This window comes from Ceratocystis lukuohia (genome assembly GCF_044167205.1).
Source record: "Ceratocystis lukuohia strain C4212 chromosome Unknown Supercontig1_pilon, whole genome shotgun sequence".
Lineage (NCBI taxonomy): Eukaryota > Fungi > Ascomycota > Sordariomycetes > Microascales > Ceratocystidaceae > Ceratocystis > Ceratocystis lukuohia.
In genome coordinates, this window is record NW_027263520.1 from 4,574,807 (window position 1) to 4,597,288 (window position 22,482).

Sequence of the window (22,482 nt, forward strand, 5' to 3'; positions counted from 1 at the left end):
TGCAGCCCTTCCGTTAGCCTGGGATTAGCTTCTTGTGTTTCTATTATAGCTGAATGAACGGCATTACATTGTTGCAGACTGCATAATGAGATGAAGTGAGGCTGGAGGTGCAGGTACGAAGGTACACAGGTACTACTAATGATCAAAAACTGGGTGCTACAGATAAATAGTGGATCTTTCAAATGCGGGGACTAAGTAAGACCAAGTTAAGCTACTTGGAGACTCCGCCGATGCTGTTAAACTACTTCGGCGAGGAAAAGAAGGGAATATTTATTGCTAAAAAGAAGCGGGAAAAATGCCGGAGTTTGGGGGTTGGGTGATTGGTAATATTTCTCCTCTTTTTTGTGCTCCGTTTTGGTCAGCTAGCTTAAGGTAATGGATGACAAAACTATAGGATGGTGGGAGCGTGACGTGAGATTGTCAACCAGGCTTGATTTGTGAGGCGTTAGTCAAGCTTACAATGGCTGCTGTTGTGGAGCTATAGAGTTTGAGGCAAAGCGGAAGAGGTAAGAATCAATAAGAAAAAGAGGGAAGAGAATCAATGTAAATAGGAAAAAAAGAAAGAAAAGAAAAGAAAAGACAAGAAAAGATGGTCGGCGATGACATCATAGAATAATAAAGTAAGAAAATGGAAGGAACAAAATACGGCCTCGGGAAAGAAGATCAAAAAAAGAAGGTCGCCGGAATCTCTTTAAGAGGGGGAAGGCAGTTGCCTCGAAGGACAGGAACAATGGTGATTGGCTAGAAGGCGGTGGTGTGGGGACTGCTGGTCCTAAATAAGAAGAGAACGCCGACCCGGCACTTGGGTGATTATATTGAGGACAGGGGAAAGCAAAAGGTATAAAGAGAGGGACTTTACATCGCATTAGTTAAGAACTTACATATGAAGCCGCTGCGTTCTTTTGCATCTGTCTCTCGATTAAACAGAAACAGAGTCTTCGTCTCTTTGCACATTGCACCAAATCTTTATACTCGTATCACTAGCACTGCTGCTACCCACTGTCAACTCAGAATGGTCTGGCCCCTTGTTATCTCACTTATTATAAATCATGCTAACACTTGCTAGACCTCCTCTACTACCAAGATCACTGAATGGGTCAAGCCCGGTGACACTTCTGGCGAGTTTCGGCGCCAAGTTAGCACCTTTCGCAACTGGGTGTCTAGTGAGCCTGATGCTGAGTTTCCAGCAGAAAAGGACCGGTATCATCTGTACATTAGCTATGCGTGTCCATGGGCACACCGCACGCTGATCACACGCCGGCTGAAGGGGCTGGAAGATGTGATTTCTGTGTCCGCCGTGCACTGGCACATGGGATCAAATGGTGGGTTTCTGGCATCGGGATGTGGGGAGGATGTATTGCGTGTTGACCAACCATTCGCTGATTGACTAACTGGTTTTTACTGTGCCTAGGCTGGCGTTTTGTCACGGCGGATGAGAAACTCCCCGGCGAGAACGTCATTCCCGATCCAGTCGCCGGCCACTCGGATTACAAGTTCATTAGGGATGTGTACTTTGGTACCGAGCCCGGATACACGGGGCGATTTACAGTGCCAGTGCTGTACGACAAGGTCAAGCAGCGTATTGTCAATAACGAGAGCAGCGAGATCCTGCGCATGCTCAACACTGCCTTCAACAACGTCGTGGCGCCTGAGTTCCGCTCTGTCGACGTGTACCCAGAAGCCGATGAGAAGCTTCGTGCACGTATTGACGAGGCAAACGAATGGACGTACGATTTGATCAATAATGGAGTGTATAAATCAGGCTTTGCAACGACGCAGGAGGCCTATGAGCGCAATGTCACCGCGTTGTTTGGTGCGCTGGATCGTACAGAGAAGCATCTCGAGGCGGCCCGTACCGAGGGTCCATATTATTTTGGTAAAGTCCTAACGGAGGCAGATATCAGACTGTGAGTGCAGACCAGAAGAAAGCGAGTTGGCAGTGTTGCGGCTGCCTTGACTGCCTTTTCTCCAAGTCGGATTTGAGCTAACGAGGATAACCGAGGGAAAACAGGTTCGTGACGATTGTGCGTTTTGACGTAAGTTCTATCCCCTTCTTCTCTGTACCTCGGAGGCTTCCATATTCTAACTCACTTTGTCTCTGTCTCTCTCTCTACAGCCCGTCTACGTGCAACACTTTAAGTGCAATATCCGTGACATTCGCAGCGGCTACCCGCGTATTCACGCATGGATGCGCAATCTGTACTGGAACCATGCAGCCTTCCGCGAGACTACGCAGTTTGAGCATATCAAGAAGCATTACACAATGAGTCACCCGCAGATTAATCCGCATTCGATTGTGCCAGTGGGCCCAGTGCCGGATATTCTGGCTATGGATGAGGAGGTAACCGTTGTGGGCGCAAGTAAGTGAAGTGAATGTGAAGAGAAGTTGTGCTAGTTTGCCAATGTTGATAGTGGTCTTATCTTATCGTAGCTTCTATCTTATCTTATCTCATATCTTTCTCTAACCCTAGTTAGCAAACCAAACCCACAATTTGATATCTGATCTCTCCAACCGCCACTGGGCAGCTCTTGTCTTTCATCTTTAACTTCTTCCCCAAATTAAGACTAAGCCTTTTATATTGAACACTGCATATAAAACATTCTATAAATGTCACATTTGATAGCGCCACCATTCCCTACTACCGACGATGGCTCACAAACCGCAGCAGCACTGATCCACCAACACGGCCACCGGGACCTGGTGCAGGCTGTTTCGTTCAATTCGTACGGAGACCGTTGCGCAACAGGCTCGGCTGACGGCAAAATTCGCGTTTTTAATCGCCAGCGGGATGGCATGTGGAGGCTATGTGATACGTGGGGGGCACATGGTGGTGAGGTGTTAGAGGTGAGGCGAGGTCATGACTACTACCTACTATTTACTCCCCAGAAACATCCCCTCCTCCTACGAATGCCCCTTGCTCTTTGGCTAACCCTAAGTTCCATTTCTCTAGCTTCAATGGCTGCCCACTAGCATTTACCCCAGTCTTATTGCTTCACTAGGTATTGACGGCCACTTTAAGATCTGGGCCGAAGACCCGACAGTCGGCCCCGGTACGGGACGGCGATTCTCGGCATCGCGAGGGAACCAACGAGCTGCTTACGAAACGCGTTCTCCACGTGCACCATACCGCTCATTTAGCATGCGCCACGACGACGAAACGCGCCATACGCATCTAGCACTACTCAGTGCTGACGGCGAACTGTCACTGTTCGAGTACGAGACGCCCGAAAACATGGGCGCCTGTGTCTTGCTGGACGAGGTGCGCGTATGCGCTAAGCCGCTGCGTGGTGAAGAAGTCGCCTTCCGTGTTGCCTTTGACCCAAATCCACTGCCGTGCTATGCCGCGATACGTGCTGGCGCTAGTGCTGATTCGCTTGGGCTGGTCGTTGCAGCTATGGAGGCCGTCAAGGTGTATCGCACGCGTGACGTCCATAAATCGACCATGGGCGCTACGCAGCTGCAGAAAGCGTTATATTTAGCGGCTGAGGTCGACGGTGGGCAACGTGGTTCGCTTATCCGTGACGTTGCCTGGGCTTGGGGGAATATCCGCGGCTACGACATCATTGCTACTGCTTGTCAGGACGGCTGTGTGCGTGTGTTAAGGCTTGATACACCGCTGCTCGCTGACGATGGGAAGTCGTGGGCTTTTTCCGACGTTATGCGCCGTGCTGGCGGAGGTTCAAGTACGCAGAGCGGAGCAGCTCCAGGCGCGGCGACGGCAGCTGGGTCGGCACTGGGGAGCGCGGTTCCAGGCGCACCAGCCGCCACTGGGAGTAACAACCAGCACTCTGGTCTCGCGGCCAGTCTAGCGCGTGCAGGAAGCAATTTGTCGGCTGCAGTTAGCAGTGGTAGTACGGGTAATAACGGCATAGGTACGGGCAGCGGGAGTGGGAGTGGGAACGGAAGTGGAAACGGTGGAAGTGGAGGTGGGGCGGCGAACAAAGAACCCGAAGAGGGTGCAATACGGCATACGCTGAAGGAGGTGAGCAAGCTGGACCACCATCATGCACCGGTGTGGCGTGTAGGCTTTGACGACGACGGACAGGTGCTAGGCAGCGTGGGTGATGCAGGCAAGTTGATATGTTTTAGGCAGCTGCCAAACGGTTTGTGGGCAAAGAGTTCCGAGCTGAAAATGGAACGGCGGTAAAAAAGACACGAAATGGGGGAGGGAGAGACGGAGAGCAAACTAGAGATGGCGTTGTAAATAATTTTGAACAGACATGATATGTTGGTATTTTGACCGTATATTTAACCCTAAAAAACATGGCAACAGTGCTAAAAGAAGAACACAAAATGATCAACAACCCTAACCCTATCCATAAACCGGTCTCATTCCATCTACCGCCGTCCGCGCTTGCCGCCTCCTCCGCTCTGCTCGGCCATCGTCCGCTTCTTGCCCTCTTTTTGCCAAAAGTCCTTCTTCTCTTGGCGTTCACGGGCTGCCTTCTTCTCCTCGAGACCGGCCATGCGCTTCTTGAACTCGGCCCGTTTCTCCTCCTTCTTGGCACGACGTTTAGCTTCTTTGTCCTTGTTGATCGTCGACAGCATGTGTACGAGAGCACGGGCCTTCTTTTCTTCGCCTCCAAGCACAACGGCACGCTTGGACATGTACGTGTCTTTCTTCTGCTTCTTTGTTGCAACCATTTGGCTCTTGAATGGCAGACTGGCAGCCAGCGCACGAGGCACCTTAAGTCCGTTGAAGTGACGAGTCTCACGGGTGATCTTGCGATATTGGCTGTTCTTGGGCAGCGGTGTGGCGATATTCTCGGCGCGGCGGATCTCGCCCGTTAGACGCATAGCCTGCCAACCAATCAAATTAGTCACAGGGTTGTAGAAGCGACGTGGTTTGACAGGGTACCAGGCACGCAGGAAGACGATGTCGCTAACAAGCACCTTGTCCTCAAAGGTGGCACGGAAATGGCCCTCAGGCTTGCTCAACGCGCGTTTGATCTGGCCACGGATACCAGAAACGGTCTTGATAGCAGCGCCCTCGAATTTGGCCACCTCAAGAGACGTCTGGAACATGTTTTTGATGAAGGCTGTGTTCTTAAAGATCTTGTATGGTACGCCCGTCAACTTAAGCTTCTTGACAATCTCGGTGCTCTCGTCGACGGAAAGAACAGTTCCTGAAGCAGCAACTCGGAAGCCGGCCGTCTTCTTTCCGAGCGAGTTGAAGCACACAAAGCCTGTGTTAGGCGCAATCAGCGGGCCGTAGAAAGTACCGAAGCAGTGCATATGTTCGGGCGTATATTTAAGCATGCGGTTTCGAGTGCGGGAGTCGGAAATGCTGTAGACGGGCATGGTCTGGAAACGACGCCAACCCAGCGAGAAGATGAGCGGGTCATTGGTCTTGAGAATCTTCTTGTGCCAGCGATGGCGTTTGATACGAACTTGCACAAAGCCAAAGCGGTCTTCAGTTGGTGCCAGACCGCCAATAATGATTGGCATGTTGGCATTGAAGCTCTCAACGAACTCAGCTGGCACACCGTCAAGTACAATCTTGGCATATTTACCAGCACGGAAGCCTTCAACAGCCACTCGTTGGCGTTCGTCAAGCTGGGCAAACTCGTCTTTGTTGATGTCAAGCTGCTTTTGTAACAGAGACTTTTGCATGTCGTACCATTCATCTTCGCCGAACTGCTCGGTGGCACCGTTTTCACGCCGTGCGTTGGCTTTGTCGTTGAGGAAACCTTCGCGGTCCTCTTCTTCGAAACGCAGCTTGAGCTCTTCCTTGCGCTTGGCGTTACGCTGGCGTTCGGCCTCAATATCGTCGGCCGATTCTGGCGCTTCAGCTCCCGTCTTTCCAGCATTCGGGCCGTGTACCTCCCCGGATTCTAGATCTTCAAAGGCTCCATCTCCCTCGTCGTCAGATGCACCAAACGGATCCTCATCATTATCAGAGCCGCCAGAGCCAGAACTGTTATGGCCGCCAAGGGAAGCTGCAGCAGCAAATCGCTGGCCGAGAGCCTCGATACTCTCCGAGTTGCCCCATTTGGCGGCTAGCTCTTCATAATTGTATTTGGGGATGGTGCGGTCTTCCTCCTGGGCATCAACTGCCGACTGCTTCTTCTTGAAAAACTCTTCGCCATCTTCTTCATCCTCGATATTTTCTTCCTCGGACTCCTCCTCATTCTCAGCACCAGACTGGCCAGCCCAGCGTTTGAGCACATCACCGGGTTGCATTGTGTCATTGTAAAGCATACGGGCTAGATCGACGGGCCTGAAGGCTGGCCGCTTACTGAGACTAGCCACATGTGAGGCCATGTTGTCTTTCCACCGCAACGCAGCAACTTCTTCGTCCTCATCAAAGTCCTCATCGGAAAATGACCCGGGCTCGGCGTCGGAGCCCGAGAGCGACCCAAGGTCCGAGTCACTGTCCGCAAAAGCCAGGGCTTCATCATGGGTGTTCTTGTCGTTGGTTTTTTTATGGAACATTGCGCCTAGACGGCTGTCATCAAACTCCTGCTCTTCAGCATCGCTATCGGGAGGAATCTGATTGTCGTCGCCGTCCTCGTCATCGCTCCCATCGAAATCCTCCTCGTCAAAGTCTTCCGGACCCTGGCCCTCAGCAAATTGTGCCCGGCGGAGAGTTTTGCGGCCTGTATCATTGGGCTCATCATCCTCGGCCTGCTGCACCTTATCACCGCCCTTGAACAGCTGTACGCCCTGGTCCGTCTTACCAAGAAGCTTACGTTCGCCTTGAAGGCCAATTATGAGCTCTTCACCCTCACCGCGTTCGCCTTCCTCATCTTCGCGGTCAAACTGGAAGCCTTTTTCGCGTGTGATCCAGATAGCGTCACCCTCTATCTTTAGGCCACTACGATCAGACATGGGTGCATGGATCTTCTTGTCCTTTTCGTCGAGACGGCGTTTACCGCGTTTACCAGTAGCCTGTTCCATAGCCTTTTCCATGGCCGGTGTCGGACAGGGGTCGGGCAGTACCTCAATGTTAGCGATAGAGTAATCACCAAGGCCGGGGATATGGACTCTCTGGCCGGAGGCGGCAAAGTTTGTGCCACGAAGATAGCCTGAAAGCACGATAGAACGGTCGCATTTGGCATCGGCCTCGATCTTGGTGGGGTGGGTGATGTCGCGGAACGAGTCGATGACAGAATACGGGTGCGAGTTTCGCCAAACCAGCGGACGGGGGTTCTTCATCACGGACAGAAAACGGGACAGGTTGTGGATCTCACGGTCCGGATACCGACCGTTGATTACTCCCGATAAAAAAAATAGAGGAGCGCCCTGGTACAGCTCGGCCCATAGGCGGCGCTTAAGCCGGCGTTTCGCGTCCTTGAGGGCCTGCGGCTTGCGGAACAGGTCCAAGTGTGAGAGAATTCCAAAGACATTGCCAGGCATACCAGTAGCTGCTAGCACATTGAGGAACTCCATAGTCTCCATTTCAAAGCCATAGTTTCCATCAATCATCAGTAGCACAACATCAGCTACCTTAGCAATGTCAACCATAGCCTCGAGCTCATTGGGACACTCGACGAAAGTCAGGCGTTGTTTCTTGGAAGTAACGATAGTAATGGGGCCCTGTGGATCGGAGATGGTCTCTTTGGCATAACGGCGAATAAGCGACTTGAGCAGGACGGTCTTGCCGACACCAGGGGGGCCGACAATAGCGACGAGACGAGGGGCTGGCTCATCGGGAATTCGGTCGACGAGGGGAACATGAAGGCGCTTTTCTTTTATATCGTGTGATCTGGCTGCTGCCCGGTTCAGCCGGCCGGCATTCGCGTAAGTAAAAGCCTTTGGGTTGCGCTCGCCTGAAGGCGCCGGCTTCTTCCGGTCCTTAGACTTGCGATGGGGCTTGTGTAGTTGATCCATCTTGTAAGAAGATTGGAGCAAATCCCAGCAGCAAAGATATTTTGGCTGATGCTGGCACTCTCGATAAGGATGGATGGCGGCGTATCAGAGCGGTCGCGAGAAATTTTGGAATAGGGAAAAAAAAAGTCTTATCGGGTGCCTCTATCGATAAGCGATAAAAGACAAAGTTTCGGTGAGAGTCTCGGTCTTCGGTGAGTCCAACCTATCGATAAGAGCCTAAAGTATAATAACCGTCCTCTCCACTGTTAGTCAGTCATGTAAGACAGAGTAGAGCCAGGCTGGGCTAATCTGATGCAAGCATGATATAATAAGACACTCTAGAGGAAGCGAGGCAATTAAGAGTGAGAATAAGGCAGAGAGGTGTAAGTAGTTCCAATAAAACATGCACATACACATGTGCCCAAACACTTGATAATCCCAGCACGAACCAAAGTAGGCAGGCACGCGCTCATCACTTCTTCCCTTTATCTCTCCTCCTCTCCCTTCCCAGCCAATCATCCGTCTTTTGGGGCTTTCCTATTTGATTTCCTTGCAGCCGAAAGCCCAGCTAAGGCCGGCAATGTCATTAGCAAAAGCGCGTGACTGCCGTTTTAAGCTGTGCCTTCCCCCACCTCTTAGTATAAATAGCCCGCAACGTCCTAGTTCTAGCTTGCCACTTCCCCCCGATTAGTCTTAAGTTAAGCTGAGCTGATTTGAATATCTTTGATACACGTTTGTTTCTGTAATCTTTTATTTCATTTGCGTCTTTTTATCAATCACCATCACTACCATCACCTTTCTATCTTCGCTCCCACGATGCCTTCCTACCTAGTCAGTCGCTGTCCCTTGTGTCCTGGTACCAGTCTACCTACACCTACAGTCAGTCACTAACATGCCAACCATCAACAGGTCACCTTCAAAGAAGACTCCACCAAGGACCAAATCGACGCGTCAGTCTTATCCATCTCTCCCCTTCACGACCCCCACCGTTAACATCAATCGTACGCAGCGCCAAGAAGCTCGTAAAGGACCAGGGCGGCGAAATCACCGACGAGTTCTCACTAATCAAAGGGTTCACGTATGTCTTATCTTTCGTTTGTCCGTCTTCATCTTCGTCTCCCCCGTACTAACCAGCTCCTGTCTCTTCTTACATAGCGTCTCCTACCCCGAGGGTACCGTGCAGACTCTATCCAAGGACCCCAACGTCAGCAGCTTCCAGCTCAACGGGGAAGTGAGAACCCAAGGAGCAGAATAGAATGACGGAAGCTACGGCTAGTTAATAATCATAATATACACTTACATACCGAGTATATATCAACACAGTAGTGAATTAAAACTTCCAGTTTAAAGACTCGGCTTAGGATGGTGTTACATGATAGCGCCCCCTCCTCCCCCCCCCTCCCACGGCCTTACCCTTCGTAGTCTGAAAGGCCTCTTTGCCTAGTCACACAGTGCTACTTGACTTATTCTCAATGCTCCACTCTCTCCTCTATTGCCTCCTCTCTTCTCTCTTCTCTCTCACCCTTTTGCTCCGCCCCATCTATTGTAAGGCATGTTGTATGACATCAGAGTCCCCCATTGTGACCTTGTATCGCCTGCACTGCCTGCCCTGCCTGACTTGCAGTGCCCAGCAACAGTTCTCCACGGGCTATTCTCTGCTCTGTCGCCGCCTGTCTAACGCCACACTTGGGTCGCACGCCACATTGTGCCACACACTATTTCACCCCTGTCGCAGGAACCCTAAGATTGTGACAATAGCTTCCTTCAAACAACTCTAGCTCAGTTACTTAAGGCTCGAGCTTCCGCAACATAGGACTGCTGCTCTCGTTGACTAACCCGCTAGCATATACATATCCTATCGCGATCTGCACTGCCCACCTCATTAGCTACCATTTAGACCCTATCGATTCTATATGCGGCCCCGCTCCCTGACCTCGGCCCGTGGCCTACGGCTTTCTCGTCTTCATAGCCTCCCGATTCCCCGACACCACTTGCGTAGTCTATCCAGTCAAGTCTCACATGCCAATGAAGATGAAATCACACAGCTAGCCCAGCAGCCACAACACCCGCTGAGCCTGGCCGACCTAATCCGGTAAGTTGACTCAGGCCTCTACTCCAAACTACTAGGAACACCCCCACCAACACGTCCCTTTCCACAGCCACGGACGGCCACCACTATCCGAGGAGGCACTGCTAGCCTCAGCCAATTTCGCTCTTGAGCTTCTACCCGTTCGTCTAGCCCACCGCATCCAGGCCTTGCGGAGTCTGCCTTTCATCGTTGTGTCGAATCCACACATCAAAAAGATCTACCAGAACTACATGCACTCGTATGAGACTCTGCTTCCCTTTGCACGTGCTGCCAAAGTCAACGGCAGTAGCACCTCGGCTAAGTCTCACCTGTCGCCTTACCACTCGTACAAAATTACGTCCTTGGCTGATGAGACGCGCTTCACTGCCGTGCTCTCAGACTTGGTGGCCGCACATCAGGACACCATCCCAGTGCTAGCACGGGGCTTTCTAGAGTGCAAGCGGTATATTGCGCCCGACCACGTAACACGATTCCTAGACCAGCACCTACGTGCACGAATCGGCACGCGCCTGCTCGCCGAGCAGCATCTAGCATTGCACTATAGTAGCCATCCACTAACAACCTCGGGTGGCTCCCATGCCCGTTATGCTAACCCACCAGCACACTACGTCGGAGTCATCGATACAGCGCTGCAGCCAGCAGAGTGTGTTGAGATATGTGCGTCGCTAGTGGCTGACATGTGTGAACTACGATACGGTGTACGACCCGCGCTTGAAATCGACGGCGATCATTCAGCTACGTTTGCCTACGTACCCATGCATCTCGACTACATGCTAACCGAGCTGTTAAAGAATGCGTTCCGGGCTACTGTCGAATCACGATCGGATGCACCAGTGGTAGTCACCGTAGCCCCAGAGCCGGCAGTATCAGAGGAGATTGCAAAACCTACGCCGGCCAACCAGACAAAGGCGGATGGCCAAGCAGGGGCCATAGTCCGGCTGGATGACAAGGCGCCGGGAGTGACGATCCGGATCCGTGATCAGGGCGGCGGCATCGCTCCGGACGTGCTGCCCAATATCTGGTCGTACTCATTTACAACAGTCGCTGAAGACGATGGTTCCGAGGCAATAGGCGTAAGCGGTGCCGTGGATGCCGGTCTAGGCTTAGGGCTAGCCGGCGTGTCCCCAGCTGGTTCTGGGGCAAGTTCGCTAGCAGGCTTAGGCTATGGGTTGCCACTAAGCAGAGCGTATGCCGAGTATTTTGGGGGAAGCTTGCGGGTTGAGAGTTTGTATGGGTGGGGGACCGATGTGTATCTACGCATCAAAGGGATTGGCAAAGTGTAGTTAGTGGATAGCAAGAACAAGCGAGGAGGACTGGGCAGCTACGTGAGGTGATGCATTATTATGTTGGACAAAGTGATGAGACAACGAATAGATGAAGCGAAGAACAGGATTGACAGACTTGGGAAAAACTAAGAACATTGAAATCGGACAATTTTTGTTTTAGAAAGACTCCAACTATGACGAACCGAAGCTTACAGGAAAAAGAAAAAGCAAAAAAGATTATAATAGTATCAAACCGGACTCTGAGCAAACCAGATTTTGCATGTAAAGACTAGGGCCTCTAAATACATTAGTAGTGCTCAAGTTAGACAGCCAGTTAAATGGTAACATATGACGCGAGCAAAGAAACAAAACAAAAATAAAAACGCAAACAGCACCTCTAACAGCAAGAAATCAAGCAAAAAGACCCAAGAAATAAAAAACACGACGCTAATGTGCGTCCCGGGCCGCTCCGTTCCCTTCGTCGTTACAATCACATGTTGGCTAGCTCGGTGTCGATCTGGCGGTCCATAAACGCCCTCCGCTCACCGGCCAGCTCTGTCTGCAGCCGCTGCTCAACCAAGGCGCGGACTTGCTTCTTCGTCACCGTATCAAGGTCCACTTCGCGGAGCACGCCCTGGATCGCCTCAACAATCATCAAGTCATCAGGGCCAGTGGCGCCAGTCTGGAAGTCAAAAGCCGATGGCGAACGAAGCATGGCCGACGACCGCTTGGCACCTAGACCAGGCGAGACGCTAGACAAGCGGTTGGTCGAGGCACCGAGACCCATAGCGGACGTGCGACCGTCCTGGTAGGGCGACGCACCGACGGATGCCATCGAATGGCGGTTCATCGGATGGTCCTGGTACTGTCCACGGCCAACGAACGAGGGAGAGGGTGGCATGTACGAGTTGCGGTGCATGCCTCCACCTAGAATTGAGCCCGGCGGCACGGCAGAGTACACTGACTTCATCTCGTCCATCTCATATTGGTCATCAGCATAGTACTCTTTGTCGGCATAGCCACGACGGCCGGGAAGGTTGTTGGCCATGGCGTAGTCATCCCAACGCTGTAGAGGAATGCTGCGAGGGTCAAACACGCCATCAGATGCAGCCACGATCTTCTTATCTCCCTTCTCTCCCACGACGATACGTGTGTTACCCCACGAGAAGTTGTCCTGGTTCCAGAAGGAGTAGACGGGCAGAATGAAGGAGTAGACAGGGAGGGCGAGAATGTAGATGATCATCCAACCAATGTGTTGCCATTGGCGCTTCAGGATGAAAATCAGAGCCTGCAAACCGTACACAGCCGCAATCATGATGACTGAAATGAGAGGGAATGGTCCGTGGTTTCCAATAATCAAGTAGAGTAGGTAGCCCAGGTAGCACATGGTAGCAGGAAGAATGATGGTCGAGCAAAGATCCAGCATGACGACGAAGCGCATGGAGAAGCAGCAGAAACCGCACATTTCCTTTAGCTGAACCAGTTCAAACAAATTGTGGATAGTCGAGTTGATCCAACGACGACGCTGGGACAGAAGCACAGCCCATGATTCAGGGGCAGCAGTCTGGCAGTAGGCATCAGGGATGAATTTGTAGCGGTGGGTAGGGAAGTACTTGGTCATCAGTGTGGTAAGATAACGATCCTCACCCAGAGACAGCAGGTTCTTCTTGTGCAGAGTATCGACATCACAAATACTGTAATCGCGGATGACATCATTGGAAATGATGAGGGGCTTGCGCTTGTCGGGAGTGCGAAGACGGTACATGGAGAAACAACCAGGCAAGCAGGTAACACTGCCAAAGAGTGACTCGAAAGCCTTGGCCAAATGATGAGAAATGTAGTACTCGTAAACTTGAATCATAGTCCACCAGGTCTTTTCGTCGTTCTCTAGGGCAGTCTCTCCGCAGATACCAGCGATCTTAGCATCGTTGGCACAGGCAGCCACGAGACGGTTGAGAGAGTCTTCACGGACAGATGTATCGGCATCGACCATCAGGATGTACTCATACAGCTCAGGATCCACACCGATGATGTTGTTGACCTGGTGGAACATTTCCAATTCCAGAGGGTTCATAGGTGAACGGTGGTGCACACGGTTGAGGAAAGACATGAGCAGAATTTGCGAGTCACGCTTACCACGGTTACCAGGCTTGGAAAGCGCTTGCTCAGACTCCTTACCAACTTTGACAACGACCAAGTACGGAACAACGTTACCCTCGAACTCATACAAACCAGAGTAGACTTTACCATAGTTGAGCTGCTCAGCACCAGTTCCAATAGACTTGAAGGGCAGGGCTGGTGGGTCAACTTTGGGATCAACGCCAAGAATGTCCAGAACAATCTTCGGAGTGGGACGATCGTTGCCCTGACCAACAATGATACCGTCGCAGACAATGCAGATAAGCTTGCGCTTGTTGTCATATTGCAGGGCAGTAAGAGAGTCAATAGCCTTACGAAGGGAATCTTCACCCTCAGTGTAAGCAGGTACTTGGCAAATGACGAACTTGTCTTGAGGCTGAGGGCGTTTCTTAGAACCAAACTGCAGAGCAGCCAGGAACTTTACCAGAATGGTAGCGCAAACAATAATGGTGAAGGCAAGCAGCATGTAGTTAATCACCTGGCAACGAGGAGAGTCACGGAAGTCGTTAACACCCATGTACCAGTTGTTGATGATGCAGTCAATGCTTTCGTTGATCTCAGTGAGGGCAGTAGCATTGGTGGCCTTCTCTAAGCGCAGCTTGTCCACGTTAGAGGTGATATCAGTTCCAGTGTTCTTCTCGATCATAGAGGTAAGATCAGTGTTCAGAAACTCGTACGCGTCACTACCAGCCATTAAATCGAGGGTGTAGAAATAATCGGTAAGATCATACAGCTTCTTCTTGTACCAAAACCACTTGCGAGCATCGTCATTGGCTTGTTTCTTGACAGTGTCTTTGGTGTAAACGAGACGACCCTTGTAGTACTCCTTCATGGTGGGAAGGAATGTATCCCAGTACCAATTAGAAGCAGTTAGCCCAGAGTTTGCATAGTTGGTACGATCACCGGAGGTATGCATGGCGTTAGAGTACTGAACAGACTCAGTGTTGTTGTGCTGCAGGGTAAGGTACTTGTTACTGACAAGGTTTGGGCACGTGAGATAGATGGGAATAGGGAAGTAGGCAGTCAGATCCAGGCCAGCCAAAGGCTGCATTGCCGATGTGGTAACTTTGACATTGCTGGTGCCGTGGTCGAGCTTCCAAAACTTGCTGATGTCATAGACTGAACCATGAATTGCAACATAAAAGTCGTTTGACGCGGTGTGACCAGAAACATCACCGATATCCCAAACCTTGTTCTTGTTAGGGCACAGCACATTACCAAGACCGATGATCAAGAAAAGAACAAGGGCGTTGAGTAGCAGGATAAACCAAACTAGCACGAACTTTTCACGCCAAGCTTGACGAACGTCAGGACGATGCATGCGTCCAACCCAGCGAAGTAGGGGGGACGGAATCCACCAGGTGCATCCCCAAACAATAGCGACCCAGATGCGGCGCTGCTTGGTCAATTTGGTCGTCTCGATTTGCTTGCCCTCAGCCAGTTCAGTGTCAAGACCACCGATAAACTGACCCTCTTCGTTGTAATACACCTCGCCCTGGTAAACGTCACCCTTGTTTCCCAGTCCGTAGTCACCAGCACGCACATTTCGCAGAGCGCTGGGAGTAATTGACGGGGCGGCATTGGGGTTGGGATTGCCCAGAGTCATTTGGCTCATGTTTCCTTGACTAAAAGTGCGTTGGTGGTCCAGAAGCTGCTCACGACTACCATTTGTGGGCGACTCCATAGGAGGGGGATAGTAGCTACCGGTAGTGGGGAAACCACCTTCAGGCATTCCGCTGACCATAGAACGCATAGAATGCGCAGGCTTCATGTCCAGCATGCTCTCAGCTCCCCACCATGCAATCTCGCGCATCCACACACGCTCCTTGCCAACAACAACTTCGCCATTGCTCCAGCTCCGGGCCATAAGCCAGTTTTCGATACCCTCACGGCCTTGCCCGCAGCCAAGTGTTGCGAACCGCTGGACAAACTCATCAATGTCGAAGTCAGCGGTGAAGTCGAGGCTCTTGTTACGACGGTTGGCCCATTCGGGAAGCCTCCATGACCGAAGCTGGCGAGACACAACACCAGCAGACCAAGCGGAATTCACCGAGGGCAAAGCAGCCAGGCTAGCAGGTGACTCATCAGTGGGATGAATACTCAGATGGTACCACACACGACTCGAGTTGAGCAGCGAAGAGATTTCAAAACGACCTTCACGGCCGAGATTAATGCCTTGGGAAGGGTTAGGGAAGAGAAGCTTTTTGAGGAAGCCGTCATCCTCGACGGCCAGGGCGACGCGCTCGAGAACAATCTCACGCTTTTCGAGGTCACGCTCACGATCGCGACCGGCTGAGCCAGACAAGTCTCCCAAGTCAGGACCAACAGCCGCGACAGCAGCGCCAACCTCGCGGACAATTGAGGAAGAAGCTGATGGGACTTCTACTCCATCACGAATCATTTCTTGGTTGATGCCTTGGCTGTCATCAAATATCCCACGAAGAGCAATGGCCTTGCCAAGTTCAATGTCGGGGATCTCAACAATGGTGATGTTGACGGTATCACCATCATCTTGAGGGATAGGTCCCGCCATCGACCGTCCATCAACAGACTCAATTCCATCCTTCATGTGGCTGATCTGAGCGTTCATTGTCTTGTTGGCTCTCGCAATAACCCAATCAACAAGTGCCTCATAGAGCCCCCCAATCAGGATAGGACGATCTTCGGTAGAGCACTTGGTGATCAGGATTTCAGGGTCAATGCCCAGAAGCCCGCTCACATCTTCACAGATGTTTTCGAGCTCATCAGAGTCAAGTGAGTAGTCGAGGGTGTTGCCCAGTTTGAGCAAGCCTGCCAGGATGGATATAAGGTTGCGATGGTTGGCTCCCTTGATTCCGACGTCCTTCAACGCACTGCGGAAATCCTCAGCAGCGGCAGCATCGTCCGCAGTAGGTAGATATGAAGGGGGATCATAAGTTCCAGAGCGAGACAGTAGCTCGTAGCTGTTGGGGGTCTTAAGACCAAGGAACTCTCGTTCGGCAGGTGTGGAAGCCGACGTGAGTAGATAGTAGAAGACATCGAAGGCGCGGTATCCGCCTTCAGCGGGGACGTTGAGCAGGCCAGCCTTCGTGTCAATTCCAGATTGCGAAAGGGCAAAGTTCACGCCGACAACTTCGCCACCTAGGTTCAGAGTCAGAGCTACAGCTAGAGCGCTCTGGCGAGCCAAAGAAGGGTTGAAGGGCGTAACACAACGCAAGAAAGGCTGCAGGGCTTCCAAGCCACGGAAAATGATTGAGGGTACAGAGCAAGGCATGGAAAGCAAGAACGGAGTGAGCAGGGATGGCGTGGAGTTGTGTAGGGACCTATTCATGGCAGTTAGTCGCGTGTTGACAGTGTAGCTGTCTAATAGTCTTTGAAACTCACCCGAGAACCACGCAACCATCTTCAGCACGGCGGCGAGCATGCTCCCAAACGCGGCTAGCCAAAGCCGTATCAATAGTGCCACCAACACGACCATCAGACCCAGCCTGCGATGCGGTCAGCCAGGTATTGACGACAACGCTAGTGCCAGCATCAAGTTGGTAGGGCTGGCCAGACAGGTAGATGTTGTGGATGGCGTTTAGCAGGGTGGTTGCGGAGACCTGACTGTTCGGCTGACTGGGTCTACCAGCAGGCTCTGAGGCCATGGAATACATGGACATTCGGTTGGCCATGATGACCTCGCAGTCCGATGAGGACTATATCAAACTGGGAAAGAGGGCGTCAAAGGAAAACAGGCTCAAAAGAGTCTATGGAAACGGGGGCTCGTAATCGTCAGAATCAAATCGATTTGGAACGGGTCTAAGTGCAGCCCGGTACACAAGAGCAGCTGGTGATATTAGGATAAGAGATGTTTTTTTTTTTTTCGTGAATGGGCTGTTTAGGTCATCGACAAGCGACGAGTATTACAAGTATGTAGAAATGCAGTTGAGCGAATGGCGAGTTGAGTGCAGGACTACAACAACGAAAAAAAGGGGTTCACGAGACCGCGATCGTAGTAGCCTCCAAGAGATTTAGAAGCCTGAAACGATGAATGACGGAACTCAAAGGAGAAGAAAAGAGCAGCCGCCACGAGCGAGTGAAAGGCGGAATACTCAACAGATGCCGTTCGAAGGGGGGAAGACACTACCACGGAGAAGGGGGAGGAGAAATTAAGTGAATAAGAAACGAGAGAAAGAATGAGTAACAAAACGAAAGAGAAAAAAAAAAATAACAAAGCTCGTCTGAAAATGAGATAGACAGAACGAAGCAGATGCCAGAGAAGGGAAGGGGAAAAGAAAGAAGGGTAAAAAAAGGGAGAGGAACAAAAAATGATAATAAAATAGTAGAATGGGATGAGGGAAAGCCCCCGTAATCCCTGTGTAGCCGGCAGCAAACGCAGTCTTTGGGGCAGTTGCCAGTCTGGAGGTCTGCTTCAATTACTACAAAGGCCAATTGCAAGTTACAGAGGGTGATTACGGTGGGACACCTGCTGAATTTAGTGACCCTCCTGGTTTTTTGGGCGGCATGATACCCACTTTGCGACCCAAGATTGGCCTTATTAAGGCAACTGTACTGTGGCTGGATCAAAAGCTGGGCAAGGCCAGTATATGGGCATAGTACAGCGGTTGTGCTAGGTTTTGCTACAATCTGCTACAGTGGCACCTCGTCCCTCTACTTTTCATCTTCACAGCCTCGACCCACAATATATGATGTGTATCGACCAACCCTCCTGTTTGTTTAAACATCGGTTTTCATCCAACACGAGAGGCCCAAAGCAGCGACATTGCACAGCTTGACATACGATCTTTGACTAGCCACAAATAGGCAAGTCGAGCAGTGCCAGTCGCATCCTCAAAACAGTGCCATACACTCGTTACAGACACTATGCTTGGTACGATAAGAGGCAACAACATTTTGACGCTGTTCCTGAACTTGCCTTAGGTAGGCGAATGAAGAGAAAAAGTGATGTACGCTAAGGGAAGGCTTTCCAACTAGCCTCGCTGGGCTGGACGACCTGTTGTCCGTTGTCCGTCCCTCAATTAGGTCAATTCAGACCTTACGCCCCCTAAAAAGGCTTTAAATCCCTGGCTCAGGGTTTAAGTCCTGGGAGGCCAGGCTAATGAGTGGAGTTGGACTGGAACTCAGGGGTGCCCCCAAATGTGCGAAGTACCTGTTAGGTACCCAGTGCGTCATTACAGTGTGCATTGGCATCCGTTGAACACCAGAGCGAGCTGCCCTCGTCTGTTTCTCGTTATATTCATAAATAGACACACTCTCGTATCCCAGTTCCAGGATTGGCTTCCAGGGATTGTAAATACTGAAGAACGAAAAACAGCGCTGGCGAGGGACACCTCTCGTCCGCTTCTAAAGCCCTTGGAACACTTTGGCCCCGTGATGGGCCCTAGCCCTTTCTTGAGGCGCTGTTGGAAGCAGCGCAGGCAGAGGAAAAAAAAGGATGGCACAGGATCGTTCTATGTGTATCTGTGTATATATGCATATTGTGTTCTTTTCTCTTCATAGTAGATGGTCTTTCCTTGCATTGTAGGCATGACTTCAGCTGACCATCTAGCCGACCCCTTGCGCCATCATTGGCATTTAGACGAGCACGAGATCCAAATCTGTGTGGAAAGTCAAAGAGACTACATCTTGAAAAGAAAAAGCAACGAAGACGACATTGATGAAGGGACAGTCAGAGGAGTTACCTTGACCCTCTCCTTGCTTTACACCGACAGTTGAACATCGCACGTGACTGCAGTTGGTGGCTGAAGGCAGAGAGGATAAATAAAGAGTTGGACAACAGAACACAAGAGCACACTCTTATACATGTAGTATTGATTGATGAGTTGGGGAATATGCAGTGCCGGAAACAAATCTTGCGAGACCCTATACGAGTAGGAGTCGACGGATTTTGGTGTAATGGAGACAAGTGGGCTTGTGAGATGAGTTATTATTAGGGTTATATTCACCATGATCGTCAAACAAGGGTTTGTGACTCAGATACAAAAACTATGAACCATGGCTAATTTCTTGGGGGTTTTGTTTTCCGAGTTTGTCACACACACACACACACACACAGTCAATGAGTTGGAGGAGATCTCCGCATCACAAAGCAGTGGCTATGTGCATTCGGAGAAATCGTGGTCGCGAGCGAACTGGAGGAAAGACAAGTCGCACCAATGACCAGCCATGTAGGCAAGATGAAGAAAAAGAAACAGGCAACAGAAGAGACAGAACCTGCATGGGGCTTTGTTGTCTAGAAGTTTGGGCCTAGCCCTTTTAGCGCACTGGCCATTGGGGCCATTCGACTTAGCGAGTAGCTGGGAGCTTGTATGCGGCGGGAGCTGGCTACAGGGCTGGCATGGCCATGACGATCAACTCTAATCTTGGACGACAAGGTGGAAGGGATCGTCGGGTCTCATAAAGAGTGGTAGCACTGGCAAAATTTTAGAGACAGACAGGAGAGAGAGAGAAAGGGGGAGCTAGAGCGATACAGAGATACAGAGAATGGGAAGCAGAGCTGCGATTCCTGTGCATTGGTGTAAATATACAGCCTCCGCCGCGTGATGACTGGTAAGATGGATAGATGGTACGGTACACACGTGCCCACGAACCTGCTATATGTACTCCGTATGACGCAAACAGCATTATTCGAGTGTTGTCGCCGATGCATGTGCAAGTCTGTCTTGGTAATGCAAACATATGAAGCACGAAGCACCTACGCACCCCTCACCAAGTAAACAAACCAGAGAAAAGTTGGCATCCGTTGCCACAGTGTGCTTATTGACTTCGCCGCGTTCATTCGACAGACAGGCAGACAGACAACACATCACACGTCAGACATTACTGCAGCTCTGGTTGAGTGCAAAGCCAACGTTAATTCTTGCGGACTGTTGTGTGACGCCAGTGGAAAAAAAGGAGAGTCACTCAGCCATCCAAGTACAAGTATAATTGCATTATAATTGGGGGACGGGGGGGGGGGGGGGGGCAGACTTTGTCAGCTCGTGCCATAGCGATAGAAGGTGAGGCCGGGTCAGCTTGGTGTGAAAAGCCGGCAAAAACGACGTTCCGTTCGTTTCGTACCTTGATTGCGGAGTCTGAAGCATTAGGGTTAATACGAAGAAAAGAAAAGTAGCGAAAAGAGCGGGAAGGGTAGGATACTTGGGACTTCGTTGGGGGCTGTTTTGTTGTTGTGTGCTCTGCGCCATGCAGAGGCGTAAAGCATAATGGACAGTCAAAAAAAGATCACGGCAGCGTAGCAAAATACCAACATTGAGGTGAAGCATAGCTGGGCTTCTCTCCTCTTACTATGCCCGGCCCTCAAGTCTATTTTTGGCACATGATCTCAAGCACGATTGCAATGCAATAACGATAACCAACACGAGGAGGTAACCTTCTGACCGACTAACACAGCCGTATGTCCATCAGCACTCGCTGGGCCGACCAGTATAGAGCCTCTAAGACGGCCCTCCCCAGTTCCTTTGAGAAGGCAAAATCCTTTGTTCTTGCCTTTCTGGCATCATTTTTGCTCGCTGATCCGCCGGCCTCTGCCTTAAATTATGCCCTATTTAGTTTAGACCGCTGACAAACGCTGGCACATCCACACGCTCTGGAACAAAGACCAATCAATTGCGCAAAAAAAATACGAACAATCCCTAATCCCTCAAGTGAGATGGATACATGGACACATTAAACGCTGGTACTTGTGAGTAACTTTACTGGGAACGGAGAGCCTCTGCAGAATAAGGTTGTCACTGGGCTGTGGCGGTTGTCGTCTTGTTGTACCTACCTTGAACACAGCCACACATCAATAAAGCACCACTACCAGCACTACAACAAGCAGTTGCACTGCCAAAAAGTCAAAGCTCCTGCCGTAGAATTTATGCGCAGGACTTAGGGCTTAGACAGAGGTTGCTTGTCCTAGCTCATGCCCTGTGCCAGGCTGGTGCTGGTGGACACTGTGGGGGGAGGCGTCTTGTACTTGGTTTAGCTGACTGGCTGGTATAGAGAGGCTTCTCCTATAAGATTGTCATTGTCATAGAAGCGACATTCCAGCAACAACGCCACTGAGACATTTGTGATATTTGCCTGACACGTTCCAGACGCAGCGTTCAGAGCCCGACTTGGCAGTCCAGGAGTTGCTGAGTTGATCCTTTATCACCTTCTTCGCTCTTTATTCTTTACTGTCGACTCGGGGTTGCTTGGCTTCCCCAGGCCCATACGTTTATCCTTTGGCGCAGGTTTCAAACTTGTCTTTCTGGTGATGCTCCAATCGATGTACCAAAGGCACAGTGTGCTCACCGTGTGTTCGCATGCCCTCTTCTAGGCCTCACTTTTCCTTGTCGAAACTGGACTCTTGTCCTCATTGGGTCTCTGGGCTAGCATCTGAACCCTCGGATTTCACATCGGGAAAAATAGAGCAGGCATAGTTGGGAGGCAAGGAAAAAAAAAACAAACAACCAGGTTAAGGCATTACTGAGGAAAAAGGGCAATTGCAATAAACAAGGCTAAAAGGCTCGGCTCCACCTTCGCCGTATCCACATCCTACCCAGGCACGGATTGCCGCTACTTTTCCTTTAGTAATAACTTTCTTTTTGCTTCTCTCAGGACCGTACAGTGTCTGTCAGGCCAACCCCTGTCTAGTGCGTAATCGAGCTGGACATGCTTGCCATATGCACACTGTGCCCCGTACCTGGGGGGGATTCCGACAAGTACTTGTGAAGTCTCTTTTTCTAGCACCGTGTGGTGGTTGGGCTGTACAGCGTAGGGACCGACTGTCTGGCCTGTTCCCTTGCCCGTACGTTACTTGCGTTGAACAGCAGCTCTCTGTTAAACGTCCCTTGCCTCAGGGTGGGCTCCTTGGATTTGGTTGCTGGCGCTTCATGTACCTCATCTCTCTAACACCTTGCCCAGCAACAGGCTAGGTTGTTGCTCAGGGGGAGGACAACTGAAATGTCGGCGGGAAATAGGCCTTGGGTACTCTGAGGGAAAGAGAGAAAAATCATTCAACTAATTGAGCAGTCATGATAGAACCGACTGTTTGAAAGGTAAGACCGAGGGTAGTTGCCGTGAGGTTCCGCTTGGTTTTTGTACGGCTGTTCTGGCTCTTCCCTGCCTTGAATTTATTGTGTTTTAGTTGGGGTTTTTCTTTCTTTTTTATCATTTTTTTTTTCCCTCTTTTATGTTTCGTTGCCATTCTTCCCTCCCTCCAAGAAGTC

General features: G+C 50.9%; 4 protein-coding genes across 4 annotated transcripts; 2 read left to right on the forward strand and 2 right to left on the reverse strand.

Annotated features, from left to right (window-relative positions):
• Window positions 1–1,012: 1,012 nt before the first annotated feature.
• Window positions 1,013–4,148, forward strand: HOO65_011133 (Glutathione S-transferase omega-like 2; the record flags this gene model as incomplete). Its single annotated transcript, XM_071005373.1, has 6 exons — window positions 1,013–1,015; window positions 1,067–1,322; window positions 1,412–1,907; window positions 2,164–2,360; window positions 2,625–2,831; window positions 3,001–4,148. The coding sequence occupies 6 exons, from the start codon at window positions 1,013–1,015 to the stop codon at window positions 4,146–4,148; spliced, it is 2,307 nt and encodes a 768-aa protein (XP_070862955.1).
• Window positions 4,149–4,339: 191 nt separating this feature from the next.
• Window positions 4,340–7,834, reverse strand: HOO65_011134 (Ribosome biogenesis protein bms1; the record flags this gene model as incomplete). The annotated part of the gene is made up of 1 exon (XM_070999887.1): window positions 4,340–7,834. The coding sequence occupies one exon, from the start codon at window positions 7,832–7,834 to the stop codon at window positions 4,340–4,342; it is 3,495 nt and encodes a 1,164-aa protein (XP_070862956.1).
• Window positions 7,835–8,629: 795 nt separating this feature from the next.
• HOO65_011135 (3-methyl-2-oxobutanoate dehydrogenase lipoamide kinase) lies at window positions 8,630–11,185 on the forward strand (the record flags this gene model as incomplete). The annotated part of the gene is made up of 5 exons (XM_071005461.1): window positions 8,630–8,644; window positions 8,723–8,763; window positions 8,823–8,891; window positions 8,969–9,044; window positions 9,941–11,185. The coding sequence occupies 5 exons, from the start codon at window positions 8,630–8,632 to the stop codon at window positions 11,183–11,185; spliced, it is 1,446 nt and encodes a 481-aa protein (XP_070862957.1).
• Window positions 11,186–11,657: 472 nt separating this feature from the next.
• Window positions 11,658–16,959, reverse strand: HOO65_011136 (Chitin synthase 6; the record flags this gene model as incomplete). Its single annotated transcript, XM_071005245.1, has 2 exons — window positions 11,658–16,608; window positions 16,670–16,959. 2 exons carry the CDS (start codon window positions 16,957–16,959, stop codon window positions 11,658–11,660), a joined length of 5,241 nt encoding a protein of 1,746 aa, XP_070862958.1.
• Between the last annotated feature and the right edge of the window lie 5,523 nt (window positions 16,960–22,482).